Consider the following 19,447-nt stretch of genomic DNA (forward strand, 5'->3'; position numbering starts at 1 on the left):
TCTATTTGTCATTGGTATCAGACAGCAAGTAATGATGGGAAGTGGTTCAGTAAGTCTCACATAAGTATAGACAGAAAGCTTTTTAAAGTGCAAGTATATTTCACATTGTAACAGTTTTTTATGCATGTGACTTATCTCTCAACAGCATCAAGTTGGGAAAAATGGCTGTGCTATACTGCGTCAGTCAGGTCGCTTTATATGTGCTGGTGATCCTTCGGGTCGAATCGATCTTCGTGATCCAAACACACTGAGTGTGGAACACTCACTTGATGCACACTCTGGTAGTCTCTCTGATTTCGATGTTCATGGAAATCTACTTGTCACGTGTGGATTTTCAAACCGGTAAGTTGAAATGTTCTTAAACTGCAGCTAATTTATAAAAAATTAAATAGTTGTATTCAAATTGAAGTGTACAATATGTCTTGCCTCGAGGGTCTTTCCATGTCAAGTGGTCTAGTGTTAGAAAAGATTCCCACTAAACTATCTCAGATGTTGTTCAAATTTGGTTTGAAAGTTTGCTAAATGATCAAATACACACCTAAAAAATTTCTAGCTCCCAAATTTTAAAACTGAGTATTGGACTCTTAAATGAAGTGTGGTGACATTTCAGAAATTGCAGCCATGCTGTAATTTGGCAGATAATTACAAAGCTGCAAAACTTCACCAGATATTTGAATACTTTACATTGTGCAAATTCTGCTAGTTTTGTCATTTGGCACACCAAACTGTTTCAAATGCCATGCAGGGATATCGGGGAATTAATTCTCACTGTTGAAGTGTGTTAATGTTCGCAGATAGTGGACAGTGACAAGAGACCTATTTAACAGTAAGAACATTAGACTTTCAGAACCGTGTGTGACTTTTGAGTAGAGTGTAAAGAACATAACTATTTAATGCCTTAAACATGATGGGTTTTGTACATACAAAACAGCATTTATGCTTTCAAAGCAAGAAATTTTTTGCGGAAAGTTATTATGTGCTACTGGAGACATAGGGATAACATGCTTTGTAAGAAACATTATCAGCTGGTTCTGATTCTTTTGGCAGCAAATGGCAAGAAATCTCTTGGTAGTGGTTTTTGCTTGAAATGTTTTCGAATCATTTGGAATAAACTAGTGATAGCTTGTGCAGCCAGTCGTTTTACAGTGCCTCCAATTCCCTAATATTCAGATTAATCATTTATTATTGTGAAAGAGTTCCACACAGCATTTACACTAAATTCTTGGAGATGGTAGAACAGATTTTGTGCTTGACTGAAGGCCTCTCTCTCTCTGAAGATTTTTCCCAGTAAATGCACTATTTTTGTCACAATATCTTGAACTGCTACTTCATCATGGTTTTAACAATTTTAAATGTTCATATAATAAGTTGCAGTCTCTTTATCTAAGAATAGATGATTAATGCAGGTAGCCGCTATCTCTGTGTAATGTCTTGTCTGTATAGATGTGTATCTATTGCCTTTAAGCTCCCTTCACCTTCACACACAAATCTATACAGTAAAGTAAGGGCCTCCCATTTCTTGGCTGATCCGTGATAAGACAGGTGGAAAAATTAGACTAACGGAGGATTATTAGTATTATCTCCATTTTTCATTTGCTCTCTCTCTTTCTCTCCTTTACCTATATAAAGTTTTTAATATAATATTTCATTATGTGAAATCAGCCAAATAGAATCTTTGTTGGAGTCCTTCGTCTTGGTAATCAGCGGCTGGCTTGCTGTAAGAGATCTTTACATTTATTATTACTGTTAAACACTGCAGTCAGTTGGGAGAATAAATCGTTCAGACAATTTGTTCCTTTTACGAAAGATTGTGAATTCCAGATGTGTATGAAGCGTTTCTGGATGATTTAACACACTCAGTGATTGCAGGCTCTCTTCGACACAGCTGTAACTTCCCCACTAATTACAGGGCCAACGTGATCATCAAATGATTCAGAAAAAACTCATTCGTTCATTCACTCCAGAACAAAAAAGTCACAAACCTTATTAATGGAAGAAATTGTGTATTAAATCCATCGCCATTACATGTCCAGATCTCCGGTGATTCCACGCCTTAATTATTTCCCTTTACAGTCTCTTCCTCTTAAAACAAACCGCTAGAGGCACAAATGTTAATTGGCTTGCTCTAGTGAGAAGAAAAGCAGAATATGTATATCTCGGAAACACATCAATCCCTCAACAGATACTCCAGAAGCTGTCCTAGTTACCACTCTAACAATCATGAAGAGTGCATATATGCATCTCTGTTATTTCAAAGAATAAACGCACTAGAAAGTAGTTTGGCGTAGTCGAGCTGTCGCTGCATATATTACGAGAAAATCGGATCAGATAACTTTTCCAAAGTGAATGAATGTGGATGGTTTGATTGAAAATGATTAATTGGTGTGTGGTAGAGGGTATTTTCTGTGGGGACATTACAATGTCTTTGGGTGTCACTAATTGTGCAAAAGCTTTTCATTGTATTTGCTCATTTTAGACAAAGTAGACAACTGTGGGTGGCACAGTAGTCAAGTTGTTTTTCCAGTGAAAACATTGGACATAATCCTGCAGAACAAAGAAGTAATTGTCAGTAATGTCAAACTCAACAGTTAATTTCACCAGGCTTATACCTTTGCCTCACAGCTTTGAGACATTTATTTATTTATTTTTATTTATTTATTTATTTATTTATTTATTGAGACAGTGGTGATTGATTAGGTCTGAAATTTTTGATTTGATAATCATCTACTCTCAGTTGCTCACTGTAATGTGGTGAACAATATGTTTGGATCCACTGTTAGTATTCCAGTTTCTTCAGTCTGCAGCTTGTGGTTTCGCTGTCACGTTTTGCGTCCAGAGCACGGGGTCCCGGGTTCGATTCCTGGCGGGTTCAGAGATTTTCACCTGCCTCGAGATGACAGGGTGTTTGTGTTGTCATCATTTGATCGTAATTCATGAAAGTGACAAGATTGGGCTGAGCAAAGGTTGGGAATTTGTATGGGTGCTGATAACTGCGCAGTTGAGAGCCTCGCAAAGCAAACATCCCATCATCCAGCTTCTTCGGGATTAGTGTCCTTGTACTGTTTAGTAAGGTGTGATTGAAGTGCATTTCTTCCAGGTTAACTCTTAAGTTGATGCAACATGCAAGCTTTCTATCCAATGCTGTCAACTACCAAACCCACCAAAAGAATTTTCTATCTTGTTCAACATTCTGGTGCTCTATGCACAATAACATACTTGTGCGTACGCATGCGCGCACACGCACACACTTATTGAGTGCATATGTGAGGATCCAGCAGTGACATATCGTTTGGCCCGAGTTCACTTAATATGATACAGCCCTTTCCTTAGCCATGCTTGTTTCAATAAGCAATAAACATTTCTTTCAAACAGCTTAGCAGTGCTTTTTTAACTTTTATTCCATAAATTCTGACAGGTAAACAATCCTTCAGCATCCTCCAAAAATTCAAGCGTGCGAGACTTAACTCCAATGCAAAAAACTTTGTCTTGCTTTTTATATGGTGCTGTTAGTTTTGTTTCTGTTTTAAATCTTCTCTGACACACACTTCTCCAGATGTCAGTATGTTTATATACATGGAAAAACTTGGTCTGTTACATACCCACATTGTACGTTTTACCGCTTTTTACTTTATTTTTTGTCCCCCAACAGAAGTCGTATCCTCTCAAAACAGTGCTATTTATCATTAAAGATTCCATGTGTCAACATTTCCCTCATTTCAAGTTTCTTTTGACATTATCATGACATTCAACACTGATAATTGAGTCAGCTTTGGAACAAAGCAAAACAAGCAGGATATAAGCCAAGTTAATGATCATGTACATCTACATCTACATGACTACTCTGCAATTCACATTTAAGTGCTTGGCAGAGGGTTCATCGAACCACAATCATACTATCTCTCTACTATTCCACTCCCGAACAGCGAGCGGGAAAAACGAACACCTAAACCTTTCTGTTCGAGCTCTGATTTCTCTTATTTTATTTTGATGATCATTCCTACCTATGTAGGTTGGGCTCAACAAAATATTTTCGCATTCGGAAGAGAAAGTTGGTGACTGAAATTTCGTAAAAAGCTCTCGCCGCGACGAAAAACGTCTATGCTGTAATGACTTCCATCCCAACTCGTGTATCATATCTGCCACACTCTCTCCCCTATAACGCGATAATACAAAACGAGCTGCCCTTCTTTGCACCCTCTCGATGTCCTCCGTCAATCCCACCTGGTAAGGATCCCACACCGCGCAGCAATATTCTAACAGAGGACGAACGAGTGTAGTGTAAGCTGTCTCTTTAGTGGACTTGTTGCATCTTCTAAGTGTCCTGCCAATGAAACGCAACCTTTGGCTCGCCTTCCCGACAATATTATCTATGTGGTCCTTCCAACTGAAGTTGTTTGTAATTTTAACACCCAAGTACTTAGTTGAATTGACAGCCTTGAGAATTGTACTATTTATCGAGTAATCGAATTCCAACGGATTTCTTTTGGAACTCATGTGGATCATCTCACACTTTTCGTTATTTAGCGTCAACTGCCACCTGACACACCATACAGCAATCTTTTCTAAATCGCTTTGCAGCTGATACTGGTCTTCGGATGACCTTACTAGACGGTAAATTACAGCATCATCTGCGAACAGTCTAAGAGAACTGCTCAGATTGTCACCCAGGTCATTTATATAGATCAGGAACAGTAGAGGTCCCAGGACGCTTCCCTGGGGAACACCTGATATCACTTCAGTTTTACTCGATGATTTGCCGTCTATTACTACGAACTGCGACCTTCCTGACAGGAAATCACGAATCCAGTCGCACAACTGAGACGATACCCCATAGCTCCGCAGCTTGATTAGAAGTCGCTTGTGAGGAACGGTGTCAAAAGCTTTCCGGAAATCTAGAAATACGGAATCAACTTGAGATCCCCTGTCGATAGCGGCCATTACTTCGTGCGAATCGTAGTGTTAGCACAGTATGCGAGATTTTCTTCGTCGGCATGTTGAACCACGGCCACCTGTATTGTAGGGTCGCAGTGTTTGGAAGGGCAGGAAAGTGTGCAGAGCCACAGTGATAATCACTATGTAACAACAGTGACTCTAGTAGCAACATTCCTTCTGCTCATTGTGTTGTATTACAACTACTTTAATTTCACCGTCATTTATTCAAATACACTACTTTTGAAGATGGCTCACTCTATAAAGGGCATTCATGAATGATTATTTCGGCATTAAATATGTTAAGCCGTACTAGAGTATGTTGGCACGACCTCATGTTAGATGTAAACATTCCTCCTCAAAATTCTCTGTGACATGACAATTTCTGCCTTCATCACTCAGGATGTGCCTGAACCAAGTGACCTCATTGTTGGCACAAGAGGTAGATTTTTGTGCCTATTGTTCAGTGTTTACGAAGACTGCAAACTTAGTGTTTTAACAAATATTGTGTTACAACTTTTGTTCACTGTAATTTTATGATGATTATCAATAATAAGTCTCACATAAGAACATTAATATATTTTTAATGTGGTTTCAGAAAAGACCTTTGCTTCTTTGTTTTATTTATATCATTTGACATGATCAGATCGAAGAGGGGAAACCCGTGCACACATTTGCGTATGTCAACACTCGGCTATTGCCTTTCTGTTTATCATGAAAAGGTGTTTTTCCATCTTCATTTGGATCATGTCCAGTGGTGTAAATAAAACACAAAAGCAAAACTGTGCCATGAAACAGCATTAAAAAGATGTTAGTGTTCTAATGTGAGACATATCATTGATAATTATAAAATCACAGTAATTTAAACTTGTAACACAATGTCTGTTAAAACACTTAAGCTAGCAGTCTTCGTAAACAAACAATAGGCATTGAATCTACAGCTTGTATTTCCTGTGATTTCCTGCATGTTACACTTTCCTGAGTCAGTTCGCTGGAAAATGTAGGAGGGGGGAAGGTGTGGTTTGGATAAAAACAGAGCCATTATCAGATCTTTTTCTGTCTCTGTCCAACTTTTAAGGGTCCTTTTTCCTGCAATAGAGAGATATACGAAGTTGACTGGTGAATTGGCTGAAAAATTTCAACAAAGTGTGGTTACATTGTTGAAAGATATTTAAACTGTCACATAGGACTCCATAACAACTTGGCTGCTGTTACAGCTTACATGTCATCTGATGACGATGTGTAGATGGGAGTGTGTGCCAAACTTAATAGCAGTTTGAGTTCTCTTGGCGCTACCCCTCTTAAAATTCAAAAAGGCATTAAACACAGTTACAAAGGCTACATCAAACACAAAGTTAACCAGGTGAGAAGCTTTATAAGTAGCAAAGTGTTATCTGCTATGTAGTAGTATGCACCCCATTTAGTTGGAGCAGTCAGTTTAGATAAACAGAAGTGTGCGCGATCAGAAGATACAGCCACTTGTCACATATTTAGATACTCGCAGACTCACTGGTGAAAACCTATCGGGTATGTCCCATTTATCTAGAATAATGAAATTTAATAAGAAGCAAGGCTTCAGTGTTCATATGGTTCTCCTTCGTATTAGAAGGGAATCATTGCAAGCAATAAATGTTGGATATATTCTTCGAAACACAAGAGTATCTCAAATCGCATTGGATGCCGTAGAAGCTGTCACTTGCGCTGTCAAAAAGTGGAAATGTTGTTGTTCAGTGTACTCAGTTGCTGATAGCACCAACAGAGGTGTAACTACTCAAAAGTCGCAAGATGCAATCATAGAACAAGATGACAAGATGTGGTTCATACTTCTAAAACATAAAAAAATTGATGTTGTCTGTAGTTCGTTCTAGAACATCATTGTCTGTACTTTTCTTAATCGTGAATTCAGGATTTATGCACCATCTGAAATCCCAGAATAGTGCTATAAATAGGGAAATGCAAAACTGGATCAAACAGATTATCATATTTTCATATCATAGTGGCAGTTTTTACAAATGCCTCAAAAACAACACAGTTTGAATTGTTTCATAATGTGCAATCATATTATGCAAACATCTAGCAGACATCATTGCATATGCTGCCATTCTTCCCATCCTGCACTGGTTTTTGAAACCTGGTGATGTCATAGTGACAATTCGGATTATGTAGCAGTGTTTCTGAAATAACCCAGGCACTGCAAATGGCCATTATGGGTGTTCAAGGTCCAGTGGTTTGCTGTTTAATAGTCACTGCAGTGTCCAACCAATGTTGGTATAGAATGCATAGACACTGTGATATATGATTACTAGGGCAGTGACCTTATTTTGCTCTTGTTGTTGGAGATTCCAGCATAGATTTTAAAAACCAGTCCAAAATGCAATTTTACTGAATTTCTTCTCTGTAGGCATGTCAAACCAAGGCGCGTTAAGAGATTGACATTGTTTTTTTCCAGTATTCATATGTAATGCAGTGCTGTTTCTGTTTTCACTCATAAATTACAAATCGAGTTCAAATTTGATAGTTAATCATTTTAATTTAATTTTTTATTTTCATACGAACTCTGAAATTCAAGTTTAACTTCAAACTCAACTGATTATTGGTGAAGAAAATGCCGAAGACACTCTGGTCTTGTAAATGCGTAATCACTCTCACCTTAAAGATACCAATGCTGTACTTACAGATTTCGGGGCTGTTCTTTTAGAGAAACGTTTATTAGGTAAGTATCTACCTCTAGTTTTCATGGCAATTAGTACCTGCATTAGATTTCGAAATTCCCTGTCGTTTGAAGTGAAATCTCAGACGTAAGTATCTATTAATCAGTTTAAATCGTAATTAAATGTAGAAAAATTGAGTTGTGAGCACATGGAATCACAAAAAATTTTGATCACTGGACTTAAAACTTTGATTTATCTAACTCGGACATTATTCAATTAAATATTCAAAAATGTTTAAATAATTGGTGTTGATAATTAGCATAGCATGTTAATGTAACTCCAGAATTAATCAAATAAATGAAAATTCCAGTAGAAATACAAATTACACAAAAAATCAAAACATTGTTAAATCTTGGAATTCTCAATCGGTATCTTGCCAGAATTGACATCGGCAATAGCAGATACCACTTGGCTACTTATCAAGCTTCTTGCCTTATTAATTTGGTGTTTGATGTAGCCTTTGTAACTGTGTTTAATGCGTTTTTGAGTTTTAAGAGGGATAGCCCAGAGAGAACTCACTGCTATTAAGTTTGGCACACTCTTCCATCTGCACATCGTCATCAGATGAAATGTAAGTTGTAACAGCAGCCAAGTTATTAGTGAGTCCCATGTGACAGTTTAAATTTCTTTCAACCAACAAAACCACACTTTGTTGAAATTTTTCAGCTGATTTACCAGAATTTCGTTAATCTGGCTCCAATTTTTTCTGACTGTAATCCTCCTCCTAAAAAGAGGATTACAGTGTGATACTTGGAGATTCTTTTTTTCCCCCTTGAAAAAGAAGAAGAGTTAGAGACTCGTACAAGTGTTAGTTAATGGAAGTCTGAAACTGTTGCCCCCCCCCCCCCTTTCTGTGATAAAATAATTCAGAAATACCCTACATTAGCTGTAAATTTGTTACAATTTAACCTGTCTATCTCAAAAACTATGAGCCCAAAACTGATAACCAACAAATTCTGTGAAAAAACTGTGGGACAGCGGTGGTGTACAAGGAAAACTTCGGAAACCAACTATGTTCATATAGAGATCAAGATACTTAAAAGTTCAGCGAACTTTTGTTGCTACCATATTGATCAAAAAATTTGACTGCCACTTGGAGCAAAATAAGAGATTCTTATGATATAAAACTTAGTATGTGCACAGTGCAAACTGCATCAAGTTTTGATGCTACACTACAGTTACCAACTAAATTAAAAACACTTTGAACATGGCTAAAAATTTTGAGATTTCACCACAAAGTGGGTTTTTCCTTCACTTATGAAACCTCTACTTACACAATATTACAATGCAGGAGCTAGAAACTTGAAAATCTTTAGTCAATTTTTTAGCACACTTACACATCAATTTTGGTCCAAATCTGAGAAAACCGAGTAGGGATCCCTAAAAGACTGGGTTTTTCCTTCTAACGAATTTCATTGTCTGCATAGGCCATTAAAAATATTGTTCATTATCTGTATCCATTTTTAACGCTATGTTTTTATTTGCAGCCATTAATCTTGTCAATGTGTAACCATAATGTGATTTGCCTGAGTTGTATAGCATCACACACACACACACACACACACACACACACACACACACACACACACACTAATTGTTGAACTCAACTCCCACTTAACTCTCATCTTTAATGTAAAGCTAACCAAAAGTGTTACGTATTGACGCCAGAATAACCAATCCCCATAAGATGAATAAAGCCACACACATTAATTCTGTCAAGAATTAACAGTATGAAAATGTGTTGCCTTCTAATAAAAAAAGGTGAGTATTGAAGGATATGCAACTATTGGCAAATGTGGTAGGAATTTTTCATGGGAACCTTTTGTCATAAGAGGCACAAAATAATGGTGTAAATCAAGAAATTTCTCAGTAATAATGACCACATTTATATCTATAGGTGCTGAAATGTAGCAGTTATTAAAGTTAATTTAGTTATGCGATTCCATTTGTGCAAGTGTGTATATTGACACTTGAGAATTGTTTGTTGAATTGCATTGCCGTAATAGCATTTCTGAGAAAAAAATTGTGTTCTGCAGGCAATGTGGTTTGTCAGTGGATCGCTTCTTAATGGTCTACGATCTGCGGATGTTGAGAGCACTTGCACCATTACCTGTTGTGGTGGATCCTTTGTTGTTAAGATTTCTGCCATCATTCTCATCTAGATTGGCAACTGTATCAGCTCTGGGTCAGCTGCAACTCCTTGACACAGTAGCATTGGATTCTTCAGGACTCAGCCTTTATCAGGTGTGTGTTGTAAACATGTAAAACTTAAAGCAATGTTCTGTGAGTAAATTATATTAATGAAAGCTGTTGACATATGTTTCTACTGAGTTCATACTGCAGCATGTGATGCTGATCAGATTAGATGCAGCAAAATACAGAAAAATAATGGACAGGGTTAATATAAATTTCAGTAAAGTTAGAGGGAGAATTATAGTTGAAAACATGTATTGGATAAAATATTGAGGTAATGTTAACCCATTGATGATTAAGTAGGATGTAAATTTATAAGGTTATGCAGGTCTTAAGATTATGTTCCCAATTTATCACTACTTATTCCTACATTCAAAGCTGCAGACTACGTGACACTCTTGACATTCAGCTGTAAGACATAATAAATTGCATTGCTGAATCTCCCACATGATACAGCATCAGTTTGCAAATGTACTGCACAAATAGATCTTTGTTGAGAACTTTAGTCATTTCTCTATTGGTTGAATAATTCTGCTCTGCCACAAGTTTCCACCTATGGCAATAAATTTCTTCTATTCATGTTGGAAATTCGCAGTGTAGCTTTCTTTTAATGTTTGTTAGGGTTCGAGTACTGTATCTTGCTTTAACGTACGTTAAATTCATGTAGCATGCCGAGTAGTGATAGAGAATTATGCGATTCTGCTACTTGCAGTTGTTGAAGTGCACTCTTGCAGTTTTGTAAGTGTTCATTTAGTTAAACTTCAAGGTATTATCGTCAGACTCAAATAAAATGGTTACTTGGTCCCTGCCAATTATCATGGAACTAATACTTGAAAAGAATGATTATGACATTTGAAATATTCTGGCAAATTAAGTTACATGTAGATATGTCTTTTGTATATAGTGATTATAATGCTGGTGACTATGACACAATTTTGTTTAGCACAAGCAAATTATATATATATAACATCAGACCATATTTACATAAACTAGTAGTAAACACATACTAACAGTATTAGGTTTAACATATATGAGAGGAGTGGGCAATTTACTCATTCAAGGAAGAGAGAAAAAGGAAACAGTATATGATAAAGTTAAGAGTACTGCTCACCATAAAGATAACACATTAATAAATTGCAGACAAGGTCAACAAAATGACAACTACATACTAGCTTCTGGCCAAAGCCTTTGTCAGACACCTCGCCCCCCCCCCCCCCTTTCCCCACACCTTAACTTCATTCACATAATCAAGGACACCTCACACACACATGACCACCATGTCCAGCTGCTCAGACTGGAATGCAATTCTCACATAAAGTGGAAGCATCAATTGGGAGTGGGTGGAGAAGTAAATATCTGTGGCAAGGGGTTGGGAGTGATGTAGGGATGGACTATGACATGGAGATTGGATGGGTAACAGAACACCACTTTAAGAGGATTGGTAAAGATTTTGGGTAAAGTGCCCCTTATTTCAGGGCATGATGATGGGTAGTCAAAGCCCTAGCAAAGGATGTGGTTCATTTGGTCTAGTCCGGGGTGGTATTAGGTGACAAAGGGGACACTCCTTAGTAGCTGGTTCTTGGAGATGGTGAGAGACTGTCTAAGTCTGGGGATAGTGACAGCCTGTGAAGACCATGCCAAGACCCTTAGCATACTGGGCAAGGGAGTTCCTGTCACTGCATATATGCTAGTCTTAGGTAGTGAGGTTAAGAGGGATTTTTTGGTATGGAAGGGATTACAGCTGTCAAAATGCAGGTAATGTTGGTGTTTGGTGAGTTTAATGTGAACAGAGGTGTTGATAGAGCCATAAGAGAGGAGGTGCTAAACATCCAGAAAGGTGGCACACTGGGTTGAGGAGAGGACCATGTGAATTGGATGGCAGATAAGGTGTTAAGCTTGTGAAGCATTGAAGATATAGTGTCTTGGCCTTGAGTGCAGACCATGAAGGAATCATCAGTGAACCTGAAACAGACCATGGGTCCAGCATTTTCGGAGGCTAGGAAGATCTCCTGTAGGTGGCCTATCAACAGATTGACATAGGAGGGTGCCATGTGGCTCTGCCTGTGTAAGAATGCCTCTGCCAATTATGAGTCCTTCACTTACAAATTCCACGAGAGTGATCCCATCCCAGAAACCAAACATAACCTCCATCCCTATTGAAAGACTTAGACCCTTCCCAGAACAGCTCCCCTGAATCACTTTCCCTTGTTACTCCAATGACAACCTGCACACCTATCTTCCACATATTCTTCAGGAATCGCAAACCCAACAATCCTAGACACCCCACTGTAGCTGGTTATTTTGCCGACTGAAAGAATTTTCACCATCATTGACAAACACCCCCAACCAATTGCCTGTCAGACTTCCACACCAATGATACCAACCACTTCCTCCACTGACTTTCCACCATCCTCTACCACTTTGAATCCTGGATCCCTACTCATCACTTCCCTACACACCAGCATTCCTCATGCCAGTGGTCTTTACCTCTATTGAATACTACCTTACCCAAAGTTCTTCAGACACCAGATACTCTAATTCATTCCTCATACATCGTAGTAACTTTATCCTAACTCGCTGGTACTTCTTCTTTGAAGGGAAAGTGTAAATGAATCTGTGGCACAGCTGTGGTCACTCACATGGCATCTTCATATGCCAGCCTGTTTATGGGCTATCAGGAGACCTTCTGAGCCTCCCAAAACACCAAAATCCATCTGTGGTTTGGATTCATTGGTATTGTTAAGATCTGGGCTCGGGGCCAAGACACCTTTTCTTTATTCCTCCACAACCTTAACAACTTCTCTCCCATCCACTTAATCTAGTCCTAGTCACCCCAGTGTGCTACCTTCCATTGGCCATCGCCTTTTTGACAGCTCCGTCCACACCTGTCCAATTTAAAACCACTAACCACTGACAGTATTGGCATCTTGACAGTTGTCATATGTTCCGCAACCAAAAGTCCCTACCATAAAGTCTGGCAAGCCGGGGATGGCATATCTGCAGTGACAAGAACTGCCTTGCAGAGTGTGCTGAGGGGTCTTACCACAGCCTTCAGACAGTGACTATACCCCCAGACCTAGTCCAGTAACATATATCCCGTACCATTTACCCTCACACCTCCAGCCCTCCCACAATCTCTAAGAACCTTTGTCACTCAGTACCACAACTGAATTGAATCCTTTGTTAGGGTTTTGATTACTTATCACCATGCCTGAAATGAGGGGCATCCTACCAAAGAATCTTCCTACTCCTCCTAAAATTGTTCTGTCGTCCACCAAACCTCCACAACATCCTAGAAAATCTCTCTGCTACTCCACATCGAAACCCCTTTCCACAGGGATAATGCCCCTGTGCAAAGCTTGCCCAGTCCACCCACTCTATTCCAGTCCTGTCGCAGGCCTATCCTATTCTGTCAGAGGTTGGACTCTATGAAAACAGTGATGTCATATCAGCTCTTCGGCAATCATTGCCTAGCTTTTTATATTGGTATGACTACCAACCAGGTGTCCACCAGGATGCAAGGTAATCATAAACATTAGAGGATTGGATGGAGAAGAATGTTACATAAGTGTATAATAATTGTAACCAATCAGAATCTAATGTTATAACTACTTGTGAATTTTTTTAAGAAAAAAAAGTAAATTCTGCTAGATGGAGGAAGAATAATATTGACTGACACTCTGCTGCCAGGTAAAATACTATAAATGCATTCCACCAATTTTATTTCATTGTCTCTGCTACTTAGATCAATTTTGACCAAAAAATTGGAACCTGGACTAAGTTAAAGGTTTTAGATGATTGTCTTAAAGGATGTATGTGGATGTGATTTTTGCCTGAGAGTTCATAGCCTGAAAGGGTAGGGGACCCAGACACTTCTTTTCTTTGACTTTAATTGCTATTGACAGGAGTACTAGCAATTACAGTAACCACATAATTCCTAATCTATCTTGCAGAAATGAACAACCAATAATCTTACAAGAACAGATTCCAAAACAGGCTATAGTGTAAGAGTTGAGATGTCGATACACTTCCGAAGTATTGAATCTTGTCATTACTTGCTGCCAAATAAGAACTCACAAGTAGTACAGGATTGGCCCATCATTGGAATTTATCACCTATTGACATGGCTCATAGCAGTTGGTTGGAGGAAGTTGGAGGAGGAGTCACTTCTTTGCAGCTGGTTTGTCTGGGTGGTTGGAGGATTGAGGGGGTGTGAGGATATGACATAGAAATATATTTAGTCTACAGACTAATAGTGTTAGTCTGTGAAGGCTTTAGTAAGACTTACAGTATACTTGGCAAGGGGCTTCTCATTGCTGCAGATGCACAGCCTACATGTGCTCAGATTCTTTGGCATTGAAAACGTGGCAGTTATCAAAATTGAGGTACAGGTAGTGGTTAGTGAGCTTGATATTGACAGAGGTTTGGATTGGGTCATTAAAAAGATGGAATCAGTTTTCAGGAAGGTGACATTATGCAGAGAAGGCAAAGTGAAATGAAGGGGAGAATTATCTCTATTGTGTCTTGACCCTGTATTCACATCTTAAAGGTGCTGTCTACAAACCTGAAGAGACAAACAGTTTTGGGATTTTGGATTACTAGGAAAGCTTTTTTTCTCCTAGATTGCTCATAATAGGTTGGCATAGGCGGATGCCATGTCATTGCCTATGGATGGGCTATGGATTTGTTTGTATATCTTCCAATCAAAGGAGATGCAGTAATATGTGCAGATGTGCATGGTTAGCTGTATAAGGAATGAGATCGTGGGTTTGTATTGACAAGGATGTTGTGAGATGCAGTGTTAGCTAGTGGTAAGGCCATAGAAGTGGGGAAATGTTGGTATATAGAGGGTGAAAGTTGACGTGCAGGGTACAATAGTAATAGAGTGGGGGTTGTTGAATTGAAGGAAGTGGTTTGTGGCTTTGATATGGGAAACTAGGCTGCTGGTAGTTGATTGGAAGTATTGGGCAAGGACAATAGATTCTTTCAGCAGGAGCCCAATAACCAGCTACTGAGGGGTGTAAAAGATTCCTAGACTTACGAGCTTAGGAAAGCTGTTGAAAGTAGGAGTGGAGCTTGGATTTGTGGGAGATTCTTTGATAAGCCTAAAACTTGAGTGTGGATGATTACTACAGTAAGGTTTGTTGACAGAAAAGTCTGTTTGAGGATGCCTTCTTTCAGGTAATCAGGACCGTGGTGGAGCCGTTGTGTGCAGGGAGGGTGGTAAATTTAGGGTATGTCTTCAGGTTGTAGATGGGTGTACATTGTTCGTAATATTTTTGATTGCGATAGACAGCATAAAATCACCAAGATTGAGTTTTATTAGTAAATAATCACATATCTTTAGCACAAAAATTCTTTTATCATTGTTGACTTGCACATTGTAAATATTTGTTTTTGTAAATGTAAAGGGAAGTGGAGAGTATCTGGCTGGATTGCATATTGGTCGAGTGAATGCGAGATCTTGCTTTGTACTGTTCTGTGAGTCATAGTGATAAGCCATTGCAATTATCCTAGCTGCTATTACATATTACAGTATTTTGATCGGCATGTTCATGTTAAGTATGGTGGTACCTCAATGAGTTTTAGCAAGAGTAAAACCTTTAGAATCAAAGCTAGTGGACAAGCACTAAACTGTGTGTGTGGACCAGAAGCTGATGTGAGATTTGTGTTCCTGGGAAGGGACCTAGGAAATGGGGATCACGTATAAGAATTGAATGAGCAATATGTGTGCGATGTCTGAAAGTTGTTTATATTTTATAACAAACTGCTTCCTTCTGCATCATTGATGATACCTTTAAAAAATATAAACAATAAATGATATAATCATGGTGGAGGTCTCTACTGTTAACTGTTCATCAGTAGTCACTGTTTGAGCATCACTCTTCATAGGAACTTGCAGATGTACATGTAGTGTATCATAAATTGTGACATGGTAATGGATTATTCTATATTTTTTTACTTTATTATTTTAGGATGTTTTATAAAACAGATTTAAAGATTGTCATCACTAACAGAAACTGGTAGTGTAGGGACCAAAAGTTTTTTGATCATTCATGGAAATAGAATGAATTTCTTTTATCATTTAATGTATGGTGCAGCATGATGCAGGTCCCAAAAAGCCAAAGGAATTTGCGGAACACAGCTGTGAAACAGGTTTAATCCTAAACTGAAAAAAATTACCGTGGTGAGAGGAATTGGATCAATCATGTCATAGAAAGCCGATTAAGGCTTCTAACAAACAACTGTTTGCACAGTAGATTGAGAAAGATTAATAGAAATTGATTTATCAGTAAGCAGTTGCCAACCTGCCCATCAAAATTCACTGTTCAAAGATTGCAAAATTAATATGGGTGGAGCAGCTATTTTATCACTAACAATATGTACAAGCAATAGGACCTTATTATTTTAAACAATTGATGAGTGGATTATCCAGCTCAGTGTTACAGTATTGATTTTCTTACTACTCATATTGATTACAGATGCAGTCTTCAAATTGAGATGCCGTTTTTGCACTGCTAAAGGTAGCTGTGCCTGGATTGTTGAAAGTCCACTCATGTTCATTCAAGTTGTGCTTCCACTCTCCTTGTAAATGGTTCTGCTTGTTTCCTGATTGAATCTTTTGTCATTGAATGGAGTGTGAACTGTTTGTCAAGTTTCCTAACAGATTAAAACTGAGTGCTGGGCCAAAGCTCAAACCTGGAACTTTGAAAGAAAGGAAATTACATAGAAATGGATTTTGCACAGCCTAGAAAATAATTTTTTGTTATCAGTAAAATGATGTGGTTTCAAGTTGACAATTCACGAACCCTCGTTGATATTACTGGTAATATCAAAGAGCAGCTCAGCAACAGCTACAATTTTAACATTTGTTGGGATGAAAGTACTCTGCTCCATAACCAGTGTGATTGGCATATCCCACTCGTGTCGATCTTTTTGACCCGTGGGCTTACTTGACTTCCGCAAAACGTGCGAGAATATGGACTTTGTCTGTGGGATGTGTGGAACAATCTGTACTTGGTAACAGGTGTTCAAAAACAGCGGTAGATTCTGAAGTGCCCTAACTTCTAATAGCAATGATGCCTCAGAAAATTTTTCATCCCAATTTTCTTGTATTGACCTCAACCAACTCCCTGAAACTTAGTAGCCTAAATTTTTTTGTTTCTTTGCAACTTGAGGTCACTGGATTTGCAATGACCCCTGTTTGTTGACTGCTTTTAACACTTAACCTCTGCTTTGACATACTGATAAACCTTTTTAACTTAAGTGCTTACCATTTAAGACAGTCAAGTCATTAGTTGCCATAAAGTGCAAGCAGTAATATTGTATTTCCAGATAATGTGGAATACGAAAAGCAAGTGTATCTATCAACATTTAAAAAATGTGTACAAAATTCAATTTTGTTATGAAAATAAGTTAAGCTTTGGGTTGCTGTTATAAACTTGTGTACTGTTAATATTCAACAAGCTATGTGACGCCGTGAATTCAGTGTGGGCACTGTTTGTTACAGCATGGAATATAGCTGGAAAACCAGCACATTATTCAACAAACATCAGTGTAAGAAAATAGTCATTCTTTCTCAGTGGCTAGGGAAAGAATTAAAAAGATATGAAGTCTTTGGCTTCAGAACTGCAGTGGCTGGCATGTGCCCCCTTCTGAAACGAAATTTGGCTGTTTGATCTTGTCTTTAGTGGGACCTGCATTAAATTCCTTTGTTCCATTTTAGATTAGTTTGATCTTTCCAAGCACCATTTTAATAGACTTTTATAAATTAAATTTCAAAATGTGTTCATTACATGAATATTGTTCCATATAAATTATCGATGTTTAACAACCCTTGGTACACAACTGCTTATGGCTAAATTTTTAGTAATTATTCTGCTGAAGAACTAAATAATAGGATCGTACATCATAGTATGAGTAAATTGTGTAAGAAAGCTAGTTCATCTTAATTAATAATAATAGAAACCATGCACTTCCCGTTGTTGAGCTGAGTGTTAATACAGATGTCGTGCTCATACCGAGTAACACTACTGCTACAGCTCATGGGCCAGGTCTCTAGCCTCTAAAGTTTTCAAAGCTTAGAGGCTAATCTCACTCGGATAACAAATTTGAAGACAGTAAATTCTTGTTGTAGTTTAATGGTAGGGGTAGATGCAGTTAATTCTATGAATGGTGTATGGAGAAAACTATTGCCTGATGTTGAATCAGTTCCATACAGTGATTTAGATATGGACATTACTGGTGCAACTGAAAACCAGTGGGTGTGGTACAAGTGGTAGTAATCAATGTTTATAAATATGAGATTCTAAAGAGTCATTTTGTGGAGCTGTGCAATGACTTAACTAAGAAACTGAAGTCAAATAAATTAAACTTCCAATAAAGCTAACAACATAAAATAGGGCAGTGTGTCTGAATGGTGGTTGTTGCAGTGGCAGTTCCTAGAGTGTGCTAAAATGAAGGAATGAAGTGTAACATGTTAGAAGACCCAGATAATCTGATGAAGAAAAGGAAATGGTCAGTGATGAATGTTGAGATTCTAAAGAGGATGACGCTTTGATCTAAACTAGAGCAACATCTTCAACTGTAAACATTCTGTGTTTCCTGAAAACAATTGCAGAATCAGTATTGAACACAGAATTACTCTTTTTTTATGTAGGTGAGCCAGACCCTGTTGTAGTTGATAAATTTGGTGTAGACAGACTTTGAGGTTACTGTATTGCACATGTTGCAATGCTGTAATCTGGCTAAAGCTGGAGACAAGTTCAGCTGAAATTTTTGTGAAGTAGGTAACGGAGTTCAGAAAGGATAGGCTAAACACCGTTGGCAGTGGTGCGTTTGTTGTTGGAAGTAGGATCTCTCGTAGCAAAATTGAAGTAAATAGTCCTTCTGGGTTACTATGAGTAGAGGTCATTCTTGACAACTAGAATAAAATAATGGGATCCTTTTACCAACCTCCAAAGTCACTTGATACAACTTCCGAAAGGTTCAAAGACAACTTCAGTATCATTTCAAACACACAACCCAAGTCACATAATTATAGTTGGTGGTGACTTCAGTCTGCCCTCGATTTGTTGGTGGAAAATACATGTTTAAATCTGGTGGTAGGCATCAAAGATCGTCTGAAATTGCGCTAAATACATTCTCTGAAAAATTTTGAGCGGTTAGTTCAAGCCCACCCAAATAATAAACGGTTGTGAAAACGCACTAGACCTCTTAGGAGCAAATAATCCTGAGCTCATTATGAACATCAAAATGGATACAGGGATTGGTGAGCACAGGGTTGTCATAGACTGAGTTGCATAGTTTCCAAATCCTCCAAAAATTTTACACATTCAAAATCTGACAAAAGTGCACTTCACGCCTTTCTCGGAGACAATGTAATTTATATAGACTAGATGTGGTGTGAATGCAAAGAAAATTGACAGCTATTAAGATTTATAACAAAAAAATTAAAAATTGATGGAGCTGATCCTCCTTGGTACACAGAACAGGTTAGAACCCTGTTGCAGGAACAATTTTAAAAAGCATGCCAAATTTAAACAATCGCGTAATATCCCAAGACAGGCGACCTGTCACAGAAGTTTAGTGCAGACTTATAATAGTTTCCACAA

General features: G+C 38.1%; 1 protein-coding gene across 1 annotated transcript in view; it reads left to right on the forward strand.

The window, feature by feature from the left end:
• Positions 1–19,447, forward strand: part of LOC126353897 (PAN2-PAN3 deadenylation complex catalytic subunit PAN2) — a 263,163-nt gene that overhangs the window by 21,748 nt on the left and 221,968 nt on the right. The window contains exons 5-6 of the mRNA XM_050003120.1: positions 146–342; positions 9,677–9,884. Coding sequence (XP_049859077.1) covers positions 146–342; positions 9,677–9,884 — 405 coding nt within the window. The remainder of the gene's footprint in view (positions 1–145; positions 343–9,676; positions 9,885–19,447) is intronic.

This window comes from Schistocerca gregaria, chromosome 3, assembly GCF_023897955.1.
Source record: "Schistocerca gregaria isolate iqSchGreg1 chromosome 3, iqSchGreg1.2, whole genome shotgun sequence".
NCBI lineage: Eukaryota > Metazoa > Arthropoda > Insecta > Orthoptera > Acrididae > Schistocerca > Schistocerca gregaria.